The following is a 16,333-nucleotide window of genomic DNA, read 5'->3' on the forward strand; positions in this document are numbered from 1 at the left end:
CTTTTAGAGACCGAAGGAGTATTTCGGTTCACTATTTTCTTTCCTTAGTCAATACCTACCATTGAATGTTGTTTTCTTGTTTTCATTTACTTTGTTAATCTAAATTTCATTTTAGTTCTTGTTGTCCAATACTTTTTTTTAGTATTAAACAAATGAACCTTTGTTTATAATCCACATGAAGCACATTCTTTTGCTTTTGATCTTTATTTTTCTCTTTATACTTTTTTTTAAACAGTTATTTTCTCATCCATTCTTATTTTTTTGAGTTAATCCCTTATTTTATTTTATTTTTGACCTCAGTTAATCCCTTAAATTACATAGAATTCTTTTGATGATTTTATGACTTTCTGAAATTACATGACTTCATATATTGTTTAGAAAGCCATGTGTTTTGAGTGTCCTTGTAACATAAATGAGCATCACAAGTATATTTTGTTTTTTCCGCAAATCAAACTTTCATTTAATTTTAAAGAGTAATTTACAAAGACGTCGTACAAAATTACTGGAACACAATTATTACATACGCAGATATATGCGCCATACACTGAGAAAAATACAGCAGCAGAAGGGAGATTGACGATGCTTTCCGAAGAGTAGTCTTACTCGCTAACTGTTCATATGATCGGTTATTGTCGAACTTCATATTTGATTTTTTATTTTTACGATTTGCATTCAGCGTTTTGTGGCTGAACTTTTTACAAAACCATAACTGTAAACCCAATGTGTCCGAACTTAACTTTGGAATGTAGACATAATGGTACCAATGCTTCCGTATCAAAGCCTTTATGATATATCTTGACTTTGTAAAATTCTTTGACATATCACGAATAGTTTCTCCACCATAACATCTTTTGGGAAGATCTTCTTGATAAAATTCAATAAAACACTAAGACTCACGAGGGAAGGCCACAAAACTTTGCGTAATCTTGTACTTTGACCAACACCATCAACAACAACACTCAAAATGCTAGGGATTTGAATAATCATAGTCAGAAGTTGTTAGACTGCATAGTCAAAAGTAAAATCATTGCCATAGGAATCGTTCCCATCTCTTGAGCAACCTCAATCCAAAACGCCACATGGGCATCATCAAATATAACACTAATTTCTTGTGACCCTATCATGACAATACAGTTCCATCGACGCTTTGTTAAAACATTCTTCAAACTCCATATCTGACAATTATCAATGATATATTGTCGCCTATATGTGATCAAACCCTCATTCAATTTTGATACAATAATACACCAATGAAGTCCTAAACTCTCCCAAATAATGGAATCACCAACAGTCACTCCCGGATTCCAAATCTTAATTTGTTCTCTGTTTCTCATGTAATTTTTTAACAAATTAGAAAGAACATAGCATATATGGGAGATGAAACAAAAAAACATCAATCGGAGATTGAAAGAGACTGACACAATTACTCTTAGCCTGAGGTTTGAGTAGGGTCAGAAAAACACTCTTCGAGAAGAAGAGAATGAAAACGCGAATCTGGAAAAAATTCCAACCGCGACAAAGAAGAGACGACACAACCCTTTTCCACCTCAAAGGCAAGACTCCCGGTGAAGTTTGGATGTGATGAAACACCACACAAGTCGGGAAAGGTACTAGTAAAATTGATGGACTCAGATCTGTCCACATCATCTTGCCAAAAGAGTAAAGGATGGAGAATCGGAGAATCGATTTGCCGAAATAACTAGGTAAAAACTATGCAGAAAGATAAATTGAAAAACTGAAAAGAGAAAAGGGGCCGACCGACGCCGGAGAAGCCAGCGTCAGCCGGAATCTATGGAGATTGGAAACGGTTTTGTAGTAAAGTGTCGTTTTGAGAGAGAAGCATAGATCTCATGGGTATCGTTTTTTTTTTTTTTTTTTTTTTTTTTTAGTATTTTGTATTTCTAATGTTTTAGTAGTATAAGATTACATCACATGCTTAACCCTCATGATCAATAAACATGTTTTAGTTCTTTTTTAGGTTCTAGGGATCAGAAAATTTTATTTGGTCATCAATTGACATCGAATATTAATCTTAATCAAGATTAATTATGACCTTTTGTCATTTGCATTTTGAATATATCTTGGTTTTTATGTATTTCAACCGGTAAAATAATATCTTTGTAAAGATTGATAAATTAATCAATAAACAAATATATATTGAATAATTTTGATATTGTTTGGTTTATAATTTCTCTTGTTTGGCGTAATCGATTTTGTTATATTTTTGTGCTAACCTTTTTCAATTGAAAATGGACACTCTCGTGGGAGATTGTTTTAAGTCTCACTACAAGCACAAATTTAAAAGTTTTGGCTTATATATACAGAGCTTGAGAGTCATATTATCATCAACATTTGAACTCATCATGAATTTTTTTTTTTTTTTAAATAGCCTTGACTAATAAAAATATTACTCGTACGTGCGAAGCGTGCGAGGGATTCAAAGTCATAAAGGAGCGGGAAACACGAGAAAACACGTGAAGAAAAAAAAAAAAAAATCGTTAACGTTAAATCATCAAAGAGGCGCCTTTACCAGATCTAAAAAATCCAAAATTGGGGATTTAGGGTTTATAAAGAAGACCCCCAAAACTCAAAATCCTCAATCTCAATCAATGGACAAGTACGAGAAGCTCGAGAAGGTCGGTGAAGGAACCTACGGTAAAGTCTACAAAGCCATGGAGAAAACCACCGGTAAACTCGTCGCCCTGAAGAAGACGAGACTCGAGATGGACGAAGAAGGTATACCACCAACGGCACTTCGCGAGATCTCTCTTCTCCAGATGCTTTCTCAATCAATCTACATCGTTCGTCTCCTCTGCGTCGAACATGTTCTTCAATCCAAAGACTCCTCGATCTCATTCTCACCGTCGTCTCCACCTGTTGTTACTCACTCTCCCAAATCAAATCTCTACCTCGTTTTCGAGTATCTCGACACTGATCTCAAGAAATTTATAGATTCTCATAGGAAAGGTTCGAATCCTAGACCGCTTGAGGCTTCACTTGTGCAGAGGTTTATGTTTCAGCTTTTGAAAGGTGTGGCTCATTGTCATAGCCATGGTGTGCTTCACCGTGATCTTAAACCGCAGAATCTTCTTTTGGATAAGGATAAAGGGATTCTTAAGATTGCTGATTTGGGTCTTAGCCGTGCGTTCACTGTGCCTCTCAAGGCTTATACTCATGAGATTGTTACGTTATGGTACAGAGCTCCTGAGGTTTTGCTTGGTTCTACTCATTACTCTACTGCTGTTGATATGTGGTCTGTTGGTTGTATATTTGGTTAGTGCTCTATCGTGTTTTATAATACCCTTTTGAATCCGTCTTTGTTCTGCTATTTTTGCGTTAATGATGTTTACCACTTCTTTTTTTTTGCAGCTGAGATGATTAGGAGGCAAGCTCTTTTCCCTGGTGATTCTGAGTTTCAGCAGCTGCTTCATATTTTCAGGTATCTGCTTCATAGTTTTTTTTATGCCTAGGAATCAGTCTAGCACCTTAGTTCATTTAGGTTCAGTTCTTGTGAACTTATTTAGAACATAGGGACTCTCTAGTATCAATCTAATGTGTATCTTAAAACATGGTTTTGTTTTTGGTTCTGGAGATTGCTAGGAACACCAACTGAGCAGCAATGGCCGGGTGTAATGGCATTGCGTGACTGGCATGTCTATCCAAAGTGGGAATCGCAAGACTTATCACGTGCTGTTCCATCACTATCTCCTGAAGGGATTGATCTTCTCACGGTAATGCTTTTTTTCAAATATGACCATTGCTGGATTAGTCTGTGGCCTAAGATTCTCTGATCTCTTTAGTAGATTAAAAGTCAGATTCTTTCTGTTGGGGTTCCTAGTTAATGATAATTTGTTTGAACATTTTTTGATCAAATGCAGCAAATGCTGAAGTACAATCCAGCTGATAGAATCTCAGCAAAAGCAGCTACGGATCATCCCTACTTTGACAGCCTTGACAAATCTCAGTTCTGACCTCTGGCAAATTGCAAGCTTCTATTACCCATCAGGCTTCTCTTTGGAGTTTTGAAGCTGACGGCTCAAATTTCTTGTCACCACCATCATCTTGGTGTCTTATTCTGTGTGCTTAAAGAGATATTTTTACTTATATAAAAGAAACTGAACAGCTTGTTTGTCCAATTGAAGAGAATGCAAATGTATTATTTGCTGCTACGTTATAACCACAATTGCTATTCAAATAGACAAGTAAATTACAGATCACATGGTATTACACAATTGAGAAAACAGAACAAGATACAGAGATCTCCAAAGCTGATTAATGTAAACCGCTGATACATGTATGTTTCATTCATACAACCACACTTTTCCTTTGCTTGGAGTTCCCCGAACCACTACTATTGCACGCGTCTTCCTTCTGAGGGACATTACTTGCTTTTATTTTAGCTAAGCATTTACTAGTTAAGATATATTGCTTATGTTAATCGACTCCGCAGCATAAACAACCAAAACTACGACAATGTCAAGAAAATCAGACCACGCTGAACAGTTTCATATAGGGTTTCTTGATTCAAGTCTGCTTACCATTTCCTTCTATCTACTGATCCTCGGTAATCTGCTTTGCAATCTCAGATGATCAGATCATGGATCGCTTGTTAATATTTGGACAAATGACAATATCAAATTTGTAAACCAATCTCTTAAATTTAATATTCTAAGTAGACAAATGATCATACTAGTGTACATAAATGGGGAGCCAAATTCCCCCCAAATATTTGCTGCTTCATTACAACCACAATTGCTGCTCAAACACAGTAAATTACAGATCATATTACACAGTTGAAAAACAGAACAAGATACAGAAACCTCAAAGCTGCTTAATGTAAAGAAACAAATGACGGGTAGCTTCAATTAGACCAGACATGGAGAAGGCCGTGTCTGTTTCCTGTGTATATTTCGTTCCGTTCTTCGTCGTAGAAGAGAGCGGTTATGTCTTCCAAAGCCTCAGCAACCACACTTCTCCTTTGCATGGAGTTCCCCAAATCACTACTGCTGCTGTCTTCTTCCTTAGGAGGGCCATTATTTGCTTTTATCTTAGCTAAGCATTTACCAGTCAAGATATTGCTTATGTTAATTGACCCCGCTGCATAATCAGCCAAAATCACAACAATGTCTCAATAGCACAACAACAAATCAGAGCATTTCTATAACGAGGTTTCTTGATTTGAAAGGGTGGATGATGAGTCTACTTACCATTTCCTTCTATCCACTGTTCTTCGGTATCTGCCTTGCAATATGAGATGATCAGATCCTGATCGCTTGTTATGTAGATGTTGTTTGTGTTACAGTCTGGATGCCAAAGAAGATGATCTTCAAACGAGGTCACAAGCTCACCGCGGAAATTCCACACAGAGACATTACGGTTCCGGAATGTTAGAAACAACTGGTTCTCATACAAAAATATGAATGCTGATGGTGTCATGAACTCAGTTCTACTAACTTCTATCAGCTCAGCATTTCGAACCTTTTAAGAACATAAAACTGTATTAGAAACATTAAAAACGCAAAATATATAAAACGGTTTGAACAAAGAACAAAACACCACTCACGTCAAGTATTTGGAGATTCTCGTTCTCTTGCTTAACTAGAAGCTTTTCATTGAATTGTTCAATGAAATCAACTTTCTTGTTTCGGTGAAGCAAATGATTGAAGGACTTGAGAACCGTGCCATCTTCGATTGACAGAATCTTCAAAGGAACATGACTCGCAGCTCTCTTGAAAATCAACAGCATTATCCCTGGACTGGTGCAAGTTAAAATGCATGCACAAGTTAAGAGTGACAAGTCTTCAATCCCAATCAAGAAAACACTATGAATCAACTCACTTCAACATTTGTAAACGAGACACATAGAAAGATGTAGAAAATTCACCTGATCTTAATCTCCTGAACATTTTTGTCCGATATCGAATACAGCAATGCATAGTTTTTTAGATCAAACACCTTGTAAACACTGCAGAGTAAGACTGTGGCTCAGTTGAGGGAACTTCAAGTCAACACATTCTGAATAATAAAGACGAGAGAAATACCTATCCTGTGCAGAATATGTCAGCACCTTCCCATTAACATCATCAAACTCAACAAAACCTGGCCACTTTAGTGATTCAGATTCAAAAAGAGCAAATCCTGCGTCTGCTTGACCTCTCAGAATATACCTAACAGTACCCAAAAAGAATTAAAAAAAATATTACTTTCACAAATCTGAGAACTAATAACTTAAGAAGACCATGACAACAAACACAAGAGTAAGTAGACATACTCGATTCTAGTGGATCTGCATTTCAAGGAGCTGTAATTGTCAGAGGCGTAAACAGAAACAGTAATGAGAGAATCATTGTTCTTGTTGTAGAACAAACTCCGGATGACTTCATCAGGACTAACATTTAAAAAGCAAACCCTTTTATTCGTATCTGCAATTACATAAAAAACAACAACTCCCATCAAAAATCACAGTGACACAACAACACACCCAAATAAAAGAGTTAGGGGTTAGTAAGTACCTCTGCTAAAAGAAGCACAGACACCAGATTGAGTAAGAGTAAAGACAATGTCTCGAGCAGCGACAATCTCAATAACTTTGCTTCGTTTCAACAAATTAGGTAATGAAACTAAACAGTACCCTTTAGGATCGTGCGTATCATATTGCTCCTGAACCCACCAAAAAATCCAAAAAGATTCAGACTTTGGCGGAGTTGGGAGAACCAAACTAACCAAAATCGAAGAAATCAGAAGAAGATAATACAACATACCACGAGACGCATGTTGCGGAATCTCTCTTGAGCGGTGCTGATTGAGAAAGCTCGATCCATACGAGACGAAATTTCTCGGCGTTGAAGCTTTTTAACGCTGTTGACGAATCCATCGGGACGAGACCTCTTCTTGGCGACAACTCTTCTACCGCCGCAAGGTCTAGGGTTTGCTATGATTCTTCTTCCTTCCATCATCAAATCAAATCCAAAAAAGCTTGCTTTTTTTATTAATTCCAAGAAACTGTTGTTGCCAACAACAACAGCCAACTAAAGGCTCCAAATGGGCTAATCTGAATCTATGCGGAATTAATTGGATTTTATCATAAGAACAAAATAGTTTAGGTTTATGACATTTTTCTATAATGTGACAACTTTTTTTTTCTTTTTATTTGCCTCTTTCTATAAAGTTTAATTTTTTCGATATTTTTTGTTTTTGTTTTAAGGGCTTTAAAAAGTGTAAGAAGCTTTAGGTGTGTGTGTATGTCTCGCGGTGAATCAACATATACTGGAATGAAAAAAAAAACTATGGTTATGCGGTTTTTGGCATCAAATCTTGAGTACAATGAAGAAAAAACAGTTTTGGTTGTGTAACTTTACAACTTAGGATCAATTTTTTAACGCAAATTTGGTATCATGATTTTATAATTCAGCCCGAAACTCTAATTTTGTCAATTTTATGCCAAAATCATAATTTAGCGCTAATGTACTATTTACGCGGTTTTCAAATTTTAATTTTAGATTCGAAATTTTTCATTTAGCGGCAAATTCTAACTACGCAAGTTTATAATAATAACGTTATTTTTATCACATCATTTTATCCAAAATATAGTAAAAAGAGAGAAATGGTTTTTAAAAAAATTTACTATTGTAGTGTATCCCAACTAGTTTGGTAATTTTGGCCAATAATCACAAATTTTGACCTCCAACTTTATAAACCGATGATTTTGTGCTTTTGCATCAAAACTTAACTATGTAAATGGGGTGCAAATATCGTAATAGTAGTATAAGTTTTGTATCAAATTAAGATTGTACACCAAAATATTGCTTTTCTGCTTCCAACGAGATGAAAAATAGATGATACTTGTTTAAGTTCAAAATCTCTATTTTATAATGATTTTGCAATTCCACTATTTAGATAAATAATTTTGGAACTATAAGCCGTTCAAGACAGGCATCTTAGCTGCATCAAATCTCTAAATGCGTTCTTCGACTCCCAAGTCTCTTCTTATGATTATCAAATCAAAAGGTCTTAAGAACCGAGCTTAGCTTAAAATTTACTTCACCCTATCCGAGGCTTTCTTTTTGTTTCCCACTTAAAGAAGTGTGTTGTAGTTGATTTTTAGCTAAATCGGTCTTGGTGGCCTTCAACAGCTCCTCCATTACTGGAGTGCAAGTCCTTTTATTAAATACTAGTTTGACCAAAGCACAAAACTTGATATTATGAAACTCAAGTCTTTTTTTTCTTTTCTTACAACAGAAACTAACTCTGTTGTAGCAAATATGTTAAAGAGTATTTGTATCAAATCATTTTAGTAATTTATTTTGCTGGTTAACATGACATCAAACTTTCATGACCGACAAAATTATAAAATATAGCCGACTTAATCATCATCAGCCTCTACCAAAGCCATCATTGTTGATTTGTCTCTAAAAATATCCATCGACAATTGCATTTTTGTAGTCCCAAAGGCCAAAAGTTTTTTAAAAAACTATGTGTCTTTTCTTTTTATTTTGCACTAAAGGTTGTCTCTGATCATGTGTACATTTAGGAAGGAACACAATGCATAAATTACATAACAAAAAGTAACTAATATACACGTAAATTTTAAACCGTAAAAAAAAAAAAGGAAAATTCAAGAAGATCTAAACATTTGGTCAAGGATGATGGTCAATGCCATGGCCACACGAGGCTCCATCTCCGATTCAACTATAAGTTTAAACACATCTTTGCCAAAGGCAACTCCTCCGATCACCGTCTCTTTCCTCTTGATCTCCGCCGTTTTCTTCTTGTTTCTCCTCTCGTCCAATATTTTGCAGCTTCTTTGACTATATGATCCTTCTATCTCGTACAATATCGTCCTCTTTGAGCTAACCCACGCCAAGGTCCTCCGGTTTGTTATTATGTTAACGTTCTTTCTTGCCGTCAATATCGGGTCTCTCTCGGTTTCTCCATCGTATACCATCCAGCAATCTCCCAAACTCAACTTCTGTTCAATTCAATTAACAAGAAAAAGCAAATTTAAGATTAGTTTCATAATAATTGTGGTTGACATCACTATAATTAAATGTCTCAAATCATGACAAGAATATTATCAAGAAAATGAAAAAAGTACCTTGCGGCGGACGGAGAGGAGGGGTAAACCGGAAGCGTCCATAAGGACGATGTTGTCTCTAGGACAATTCATGTAGTTGTCGACTCTAAAGACAAGCTCTCCATTGGCGTTGTAAACTGTGAATCCGTCGCAGTTGAAGAGAAGGGACTTCTTCCACACCGTTAAAACCACGGCTGCTTTACTATCACACAAGCTCTCGTCGCATGTGTTTGGGAATTTAGGGTGAACTTTTGTCATCTCTCTCTTTTGATTATTCTTTGTTTCTATGTGTGTTTGATGATTGTTGTTGTTGGAGAAGATGAGTTGATGTTGTGTATGTGGGAATAATGAGAAGAGGTGTTTGGGTGTTTATATATACAAACGTAGAAAAAGAGAGAATGAGGTGCTCAAATGAAAAAGAATGGTCTCTCATCTTCTTGTTTTCCACTTGAGAGTTGTCCTTGTCAGTCTATTACTATAAGATATCTTCTCTTTAATTTATTAGGTCCAAATTTTTTCTTTAAAATGCATTAATGTAAATTAATGGATTGATTCCTTTCTATAATCAAATATTATTATAATAACGGTTTTGCATTTCACCTAAACTCCAACAAAATATTATAACGAAACCTTGTTGTTTGAATCTTGTTCTGACCAAATATTGGCCCCACAAAATAGCTTATGGTCTCACGTATAATATAAATCTGACACTAAACACTAGTTTTCATATGCTCTAGTTTTTAAAGTAACTTTGCAGAAATTATATATTGTTGGCAATTGTTTTTTTTTAACTCATAAACTAAATCGATTTATTCAAGGAAAATTAGAAAGACGTTTTTAAAATTAGAGTTATAAAATATTATGGTTTTATTAAGGCACTCGTTTTTCAATTACAAAGTGGTACTGTATTTCGGGAAATTTCTTTCATATAATTATTTTTGTACTTTTCTAGACGAATACAGTATATTTGTTTTACTTTTCACATCTATTTTCTTTTATCCATTTTTTTCGCGTCTAAACATTTCTCTAATTTTTCTTTGTCGATCTTACAACTTTTTTTAATCAAAAGATGATGAGAATATTATTGTCTACTGTCTAGCTACAAAAAAAAAGAAAAGAATCTAACCTACGGGCCATAATCCATCGACATTTCCAGTGTGCATCGATATCCTTTTTATAATGGGAAAGGTACTGAGAGAGTCTCTAATGTTTTTTCATTTCCTATTCTTGTAGGATTTATCGCATTATTCTCCAAATATTCAACTGAAAGTATTTTATTTGTATCTTTTTTTCAACAACAGACTACATGTGTGTCTGAACCGAAAGTAATATATGATTTAAGGCCAACAAAAAGAAAGAAAGAAAGTAATACATTATACTCTCTAAGATAAAACTTGAAAACCGTATCATATGTATAATAGTATTGTTGATATATCAAGTTTTTGAAGATCACTTTGTGGATCAAACTTCACGCAGGTGTCCCAATTCTAATATTTCTGGTCATCATGATGACTCTTAGTCCAATCATATTATAAACATCCGATAACATATTTTTAATAGCTAGCCAATCACGCTTTGAATTATTATTATTACCATGGACGTTGTTGAGTCGAGGAAAAGGTAATCTAGTGGAGGAGGATAAGAACGAGTGGATAGCATATATACACATTAAAACAACAATCATTTCAAACATTGACAAGAAAATATAACCGAGTTAAAAAAATCGAGTTTTGAACCAATCTTTGGGTTTAAGATTTTTTAATAGATGATATGATGAAAGGAGGACCACCACTATATCATCATTATAAGTAATTTAAACATTAGGGAGGTGTGTGGCTGAAAAGCGATTAGCGGTGGGAAGAAAAATAAAACCATCCCCAACGAAAATTCCCACTAAAGATTTTTTATTTTTTTTAAACTTAGAAAATATCATATTCTATTTTTCATTATGATATTTTTCCACGTCCATTGTGTTATAATAATGAATGTTCCACTTACGTTGACCTTATTAATCTTTAAAAAAAAAATCTCAAGCTTTCGTTATCTATCGTCTGTTTAAAATAGCAAAAAAGATTATTGCGGTTTATGCGTCATATGTACACAAAAGTTGATTACGACCTTTGAGATGGTAAGAGACGTCGTCCCCCCACTTTCATATAAACAAATGGATTGACGATTTACGCGCTGCATGCACTTTGATGAAAGAATATGTTCTCTCTTTAATATATTACAGATGTAGTACAACCTAATAACTCCCTGTCTTCCTAACCAAATCTGATTCCTCTCACTCTCTCTATATGTACCAATCTTATTCCTCAACTTAGCTTTTAGTGTTTCATATGCTCATTTTTGCATCTTACTAACCTCGCCCGTCATCATCAAATGGGTGTGGTACAGTATGTGAATGAAGGTTTTTAAGTTGATTCTTTAACTATGACTTTGAGAGACATTTGATTCCATTTCGACGAATATAATTGCATGCATGATTCCTGCAAATGAATCATGCAAGGTTTCGATTCCGGCATTTCAAGCAACAAAATGTTATTATTTCGTTGTCACATTTGTTGAGAGAAACAGTCAATTGGAAACATAGCTAAATTTTGTCCAAATCAGCAATGAAACTGCAGATAGCTTTCTTGTTGGGTTAGAATAGTTCCAAACATGTATTCCTGGGTCTTCTGTAGTTGAGACAATGGTTTTCCATCAGATGTGAATGAAGCAAAGGTTGAGCTAAGTATTGTCCTAAGACTAAGCTGCACAATATCCCACCCAGTAAATAACAAAACCCTGTGAGAACGTACTCTGTAAACTGGTTCAGTGAGAGAAGTAGATAAAAACTCTTATCGCCTTCTATTCTGGTACGTCACAAAAAGTAAAGAATAAAACAGAAACTACAATGACAAATTGGAAAATAACGCAGAGTAAAAGAATGGCACATCTCTTAGCCAAAAATCATATACAACATATCAAAGTTCTTCACATGCTCTCTCTCTCTTTTTTTCTTTTTTTAATCATATCAAAGCTTTTCAAATCACCGTCATCACGTCTCTTAAAATCAATTTGGTATTTGCTTCTGCTTGCTCTTCTTCCCCCTTCAGCATTTCTCCTGCAATGCCTTCGGGTTTATTGACCCAAAAATATGAGATGTTGCACTCTAAAATCTTTTCTTTGCGTGTGACCTTGCTTCTAAAGCATTGGCCGTGTGTAAAACTACTTACTCATCAAGGATTCACGTTACAGTCACTCAAGAACCGATCTTCCCGATTCAGATGCTTTCTCCAATAGTTTTTGTACTTTGGGATTCCAACCTCAAGCCAAGGCTTCATGTTCCCGTTATAGTGCAATACGGCCGCGTTTTTTATCGCTTGGGCATTGACGTAGTGGTCATAACCAAGACCTGATAGAGCCCATTTGTCGTCTAGAGCATAAACTTGGTCTTGAAATGTAAGCAAGCTTGCTTGCAATGCAATTGCTTCACTCGACTCATCTCCACCACTCATCTGCTGCAAATGAAAAAAGTAAGTCATCGCACAGAATCACTCAATTTTCTCTTAAAAAGGTTTTTTTTTTTTTTTTTTTTCTCTCCAGAAAACTGACCTCTTTGTAAAATTTCTGGTAGGTTTCTGAAACACCCAGTTCCCTCCATCTAGTAAGATCAACAACATTCAAACCAGACATCCAGAGGCAAGCATTGGTATCAAAAATTCCTCTCTTGAGACTCTTTAGCTGACCTAATCTCACAGTGCACGACTTCACAGCGCCATTCACTTTCCCTTCCATATCAAGGTCCCAAAGGGGAGACAAATCTCGCTGGACTACAACGTCATCATCCAGAATCACAACCTTCTCCAATTTGTCAAATAATTTGGGAAGCAGATAGTGAGATTGAGAGAAAAGGGATAAGTAGTGCGTTCGATTCTGTTGGGAAACACGGAACTCCGCAGGCAAAGACAATTTCATATCAGAATCATCCAGCTCGAGTTTTTCAATGTTCAATACTTGAATAGTTGATTGTTTGCAGGGATTCCTAACAAACCATTGTGTCATTGCAAAGTAATTTTGCTCGTCTGTCAGTACATGGAAAACAAAGTTTTTACTGTCCTGAAACATCAATAACCAACCAAGAATTAGAATTCAGAGATTTATGACTGCAAGAAAATACAATTACTAAGTAACGAAAACTGATTTAGTACATACCCTTGCGTATAAAACCGTTGAGTTGATCACAACAGACGACGCAAGTATATTATCGGAGATGATAACAAAGTGAAGCAATGAGGGATCTGAAAACTTCTCACTAATTGGATCCTCAAGCGAAGCTGACTTGAAATGTTCCACAGTTAGTCTCATTGACAAGCAATGAAGACTCTTAGGCATTGTATGTACTGCAAGCTGGTAGAGGAACACGCTCTGTTTCATGTGGAAACTAGTTTCATCCTCTGTCAAATCAAGGATCTGTCTCAATTTCTTGTCAACATTGTTACAGTCGACTGGAAATGACTTTGCCTTTGCAATTACAGCTTCCATCTTCTGCACCTTTTTCTCAACCCTGCACAACGGCGGAAAGAAATACCCAATAAGAACAGTCAAAGGAAAATAGCAGAGGATTCTACACATAAATGCTTCTCCTGATAGAGAACAAACAACATACATATGGCATCCGTCCTATCATCTAGTACATTAGTTCATTGAACTTTATGTTGGTTTAAGATACTGGGACAGATAATGCTTCAAAATAGAAGTATTTCTGGGTGTGAATGATAAATATTTTCTGTAACAAACAAACCATCTGAAAGACTGAAAGCAAGTAAATATAGAAAACAGGATGTCTAGACAAGCTAACGGAAAACTAGAAGAAATTCAAGTTACCAGACTCCAACCAAAATCTTTTCCAGTAAGGAACTAACTTTCAGTACAAACATGATTAAGCACAAAATGGTAGAGAACTTACTGTGGTGGAAGGTCAGCATCTTGTGAACTTACAATAAGAATACGCTCAAACTCTTGAATATTCTGTTTCATATCCCGGGTCAACTTGTCTTGAGAAGGCATTTTAGCAATACTTGGATAGTATGCCCTAGCAACAAATAGCTGGTCCTTCATTTGCTTCACCTTAGCATCTTTCATTGGTTCCTTATTTTCCTCCCTCCAGAGGCAGTAGCTCCCATATTTCATTTCACAAGTTCTCCAACTTTCATCAGCACTCGCTATTGTCCTCTGAACACCTTTATATGTGGCTTCAGTTTTTGTTTTCTGTTCACAGAATAAAGCAGAATAAGGTTAGCTTCAGACGATTCGTGAGAGATATACTACTACAGAAACCACTTAATCCATTTGTACATTTGCAGGGCTTGGGTTGGCAACAACAGTTGGGGACACTGGTAATCCTGCATATTTATCGAGGAACCAGACGTAAAATTGCAGATCACAATCAAAATAAAATAATAAGAGAGGACTTTCAAGGAAGTGACACTTGTAAAACAAACCTCTTTTTTCAGATAGACTGCCGCTTGTCCCATTCATATCCCTGGAACCCACGTTTATGTCGCTTTTCTAACATGTGAAACAAGTAAACACTGTTACAAGCAGTTTAACCATTCAAAAACAAGGAACCGATTCTTCACCTCGCCCAAGACTAGTTGAGATACTTGACAATATTTCATGAAAGCATTTCAACTTTCTAAAGCTCAAGACATAGTCAAATAAAAATACATCATTCTTCCATCTAAATTTTCTACCCCTTAAGCAACATGACACAAAAAAAAACAACTGAGTAACTACAACCTCTTGACCTCTAGTTTGTTTGTTGGGCGCCAAAAAAGTTGGTTAATTATGAGGCATCTTGCATAGCTATCCGTAAAACAAACAGGCATCTAAGTTTTTTCTTCTTCTATTTGTTAGCATTGACATCTAGCAGTAGTACTGTGAAAAACCTGATACACATATATTTTTTTGCTAAATCAGGTTGATCAGATAGCTCTATTATCTGCAAAGCCTATACATTTTTAACATCAGTGGAAAGAGAAGATGAGAAACACTAACTTATGCCACATATTTAAGACAGAAACATCCTTCAATAGTTGGAAAATTAAATACAAATAGACCAGATCTGAAATGTCTGTGTCAATTTGAGAGCAGTGTGTTTAAGATAATGAATGGCTTCCAACCATCATAAAGGCTTATTAAATCTAACGGGTGCAGGAAAAGATCTAAACTTTGGTGTCAAAAAACAACTAATCTACATCCATCACTGAAAACAAGTGTGAGAAAAACTCAAATAGGAGGACCAACCTTGGGAAGCACTGGATTGATTTTTTGAAGAACCTCATCGACCCGTTCGGATACATCTCTCTGCAAAAGCAAGTTAGAAAAATGTGAGAAGCAGCAAAAAAAAAAGAGAAGATTTGGTATAACAAATGGGAATCGAATCAATCAATCAAAGTAGAATACCTGAGTATGTTTGGTAGCATTGATTCTGGTAAAGCTCTCAAACTGATACCAAAAGAAAGGGAAGTATCAGAACAATAAAAATCAAATACACTCACACACACGAATAAAAGAAACGGGAAAATAATGCTTACAGAAGAAGCTGGTTGAACAGTGACAAATCCTGAAAAAAATAAAGTGAAAGAGATTAGATCTGGAAACAGAGATCGGGCAAAATAAAAAACAAGCAAGGAAGCAAAGCGAGTTGTGAGAGAGAGAGAGAAGGATACACATACCAGGAGAGTGAAAGCCATTGTGAAGACCGAGCAAGAAAGCAAGAGGAACAAGCATAGAGAGAATAACAAGTACCAAAACTCCAATAACCAGAACTTTCCACCGGCGTTTTCCTCCACCAACACCTCCTCCTCCACCGCCTCCGCCTTTCATATCCCCGAGATTTAGAATTCAATGAAATTACGAACGCATTGGATCCCCAAAAAAAACGTTGGGTAAAAAAAGATCTCTCTGTATCTATGTCTCTCTGTTATCGATACACTCAAAATCACACTCACGACGAGTAATAAATTCCTCTCTCTTTTGTGTGTTTTGCAGAATGCAGAAGAACTATAATAAGTGTTTCTGCACTTTGCCCGATCGCATCGTCTCTCTCTTTTTCCCCTCTGCCTTTTTTTTTTTTTTTTTTTTTTTGCTACTTGGAGGAGCAATAGAGAGAGAGAGAGACACACACACACACACCTACACACACAAAACTCTTTTTCACACGTGTGACATTGTCTCTGCCGTTTGATTATTTAACCCACTTGCAAGATCTAA

At 35.8% G+C, this 16,333-nt stretch overlaps 4 protein-coding genes across 9 annotated transcripts; 1 reads left to right on the plus strand and 3 right to left on the minus strand.

The window, feature by feature from the left end:
• The first annotated feature begins 2,480 nt into the window (after positions 1 to 2,480).
• Positions 2,481 to 4,217, plus strand: LOC104782304 (cyclin-dependent kinase B1-2). The gene is made up of 4 exons (XM_010507200.3): positions 2,481 to 3,273; positions 3,370 to 3,439; positions 3,593 to 3,731; positions 3,879 to 4,217. The coding sequence occupies exons 1-4, from the start codon at positions 2,610 to 2,612 to the stop codon at positions 3,969 to 3,971; spliced, it is 966 nt and encodes a 321-aa protein (XP_010505502.2). The 5' UTR covers positions 2,481 to 2,609; the 3' UTR covers positions 3,972 to 4,217.
• Positions 4,218 to 4,638: 421 nt separating this feature from the next.
• On the minus strand, positions 4,639 to 7,237 carry LOC104782305 (uncharacterized). The gene is made up of 8 exons (XM_010507201.3): positions 6,762 to 7,237; positions 6,513 to 6,660; positions 6,272 to 6,422; positions 6,042 to 6,167; positions 5,885 to 5,965; positions 5,564 to 5,756; positions 5,208 to 5,478; positions 4,639 to 5,097 (listed from the first exon to the last, which is right to left on the minus strand). The coding sequence occupies exons 1-8, from the start codon at positions 6,954 to 6,956 to the stop codon at positions 4,862 to 4,864; spliced, it is 1,401 nt and encodes a 466-aa protein (XP_010505503.2). The 5' UTR covers positions 6,957 to 7,237; the 3' UTR covers positions 4,639 to 4,861.
• A 1,221-nt stretch (positions 7,238 to 8,458) lies between these two features.
• Positions 8,459 to 9,544, minus strand: LOC104782306 (protein LURP-one-related 8). The gene is made up of 2 exons (XM_010507202.2): positions 9,095 to 9,544; positions 8,459 to 8,968 (listed from the first exon to the last, which is right to left on the minus strand). Exons 1-2 carry the CDS (start codon positions 9,329 to 9,331, stop codon positions 8,615 to 8,617), a joined length of 591 nt encoding a protein of 196 aa, XP_010505504.1. The 5' UTR covers positions 9,332 to 9,544; the 3' UTR covers positions 8,459 to 8,614.
• Positions 9,545 to 11,900: 2,356 nt separating this feature from the next.
• LOC104782307 (putative galacturonosyltransferase 7) lies at positions 11,901 to 16,225 on the minus strand. Of its 6 annotated transcripts, none has more exons than XM_087511707.1 (11): positions 15,796 to 16,134; positions 15,655 to 15,683; positions 15,524 to 15,565; positions 15,365 to 15,424; positions 14,560 to 14,626; positions 14,414 to 14,460; positions 14,025 to 14,326; positions 13,271 to 13,622; positions 12,671 to 13,174; positions 12,292 to 12,573; positions 11,901 to 12,179 (listed from the first exon to the last, which is right to left on the minus strand). In XM_087511707.1, the coding sequence occupies exons 1-10, from the start codon at positions 15,944 to 15,946 to the stop codon at positions 12,295 to 12,297; spliced, it is 1,833 nt and encodes a 610-aa protein (XP_087367833.1). In that variant the 5' UTR covers positions 15,947 to 16,134; the 3' UTR covers positions 11,901 to 12,179; positions 12,292 to 12,294. The 6 variants fall into 6 exon arrangements, with proteins under 6 accessions (XP_087367833.1, XP_087367834.1, XP_087367830.1 ...); XM_087511708.1 differs by having other exon boundaries at positions 11,901 to 12,188; XM_087511704.1 differs by having other exon boundaries at positions 12,292 to 12,576.
• Between the last annotated feature and the right edge of the window lie 108 nt (positions 16,226 to 16,333).

The sequence above is a fragment of the Camelina sativa genome, chromosome 4 (genome assembly GCF_030686135.1).
Source record: "Camelina sativa cultivar CO46 ecotype springtype chromosome 4, ASM3068613v1".
NCBI lineage: Eukaryota > Viridiplantae > Streptophyta > Magnoliopsida > Brassicales > Brassicaceae > Camelina > Camelina sativa.

Bases quoted from the DNA above. Each gene is read 5' to 3' on its own strand.
- LOC104782305 (XM_010507201.3), bottom strand. From the start codon at position 6,956: ATGATGGAAGGAAGAAGAATCATAGCAAACCCTAGACCTTGCGGCGGT. The intron at 6,168-6,271 runs GTATGTCTACTT...GGGTACTGTTAG, and splicing joins TGCAGATCCACTAGAATCGA to GTATATTCTGAGAGGTCAAG. The intron at 5,098-5,207 runs GTAAGTAGACTC...CTGATTATGCAG, and splicing joins ACAGTGGATAGAAGGAAATG to CGGGGTCAATTAACATAAGC.
- LOC104782304 (XM_010507200.3), top strand. From the start codon at position 2,610: ATGGACAAGTACGAGAAGCTCGAGAAGGTCGGTGAAGGAACCTACGGT. The intron at 3,440-3,592 runs GTATCTGCTTCA...TTGGTTCTGGAG, and splicing joins CAGCTGCTTCATATTTTCAG to ATTGCTAGGAACACCAACTG. The intron at 3,732-3,878 runs GTAATGCTTTTT...GATCAAATGCAG, and splicing joins AAGGGATTGATCTTCTCACG to CAAATGCTGAAGTACAATCC.
- LOC104782307 (XM_087511704.1), bottom strand. From the start codon at position 15,946: ATGAAAGGCGGAGGCGGTGGAGGAGGAGGTGTTGGTGGAGGAAAACGC. The intron at 14,461-14,559 runs GTTTGTTTTACA...ATAAATATGCAG, and splicing joins CAGTCTATCTGAAAAAAGAG to GATTACCAGTGTCCCCAACT. The intron at 12,577-12,670 runs GTCAGTTTTCTG...TTTCATTTGCAG, and splicing joins ACCAGAAATTTTACAAAGAG to CAGATGAGTGGTGGAGATGA.
- LOC104782306 (XM_010507202.2), bottom strand. From the start codon at position 9,331: ATGACAAAAGTTCACCCTAAATTCCCAAACACATGCGACGAGAGCTTG. The intron at 8,969-9,094 runs GTACTTTTTTCA...TGAATTGAACAG, and splicing joins TCCTCTCCGTCCGCCGCAAG to AAGTTGAGTTTGGGAGATTG.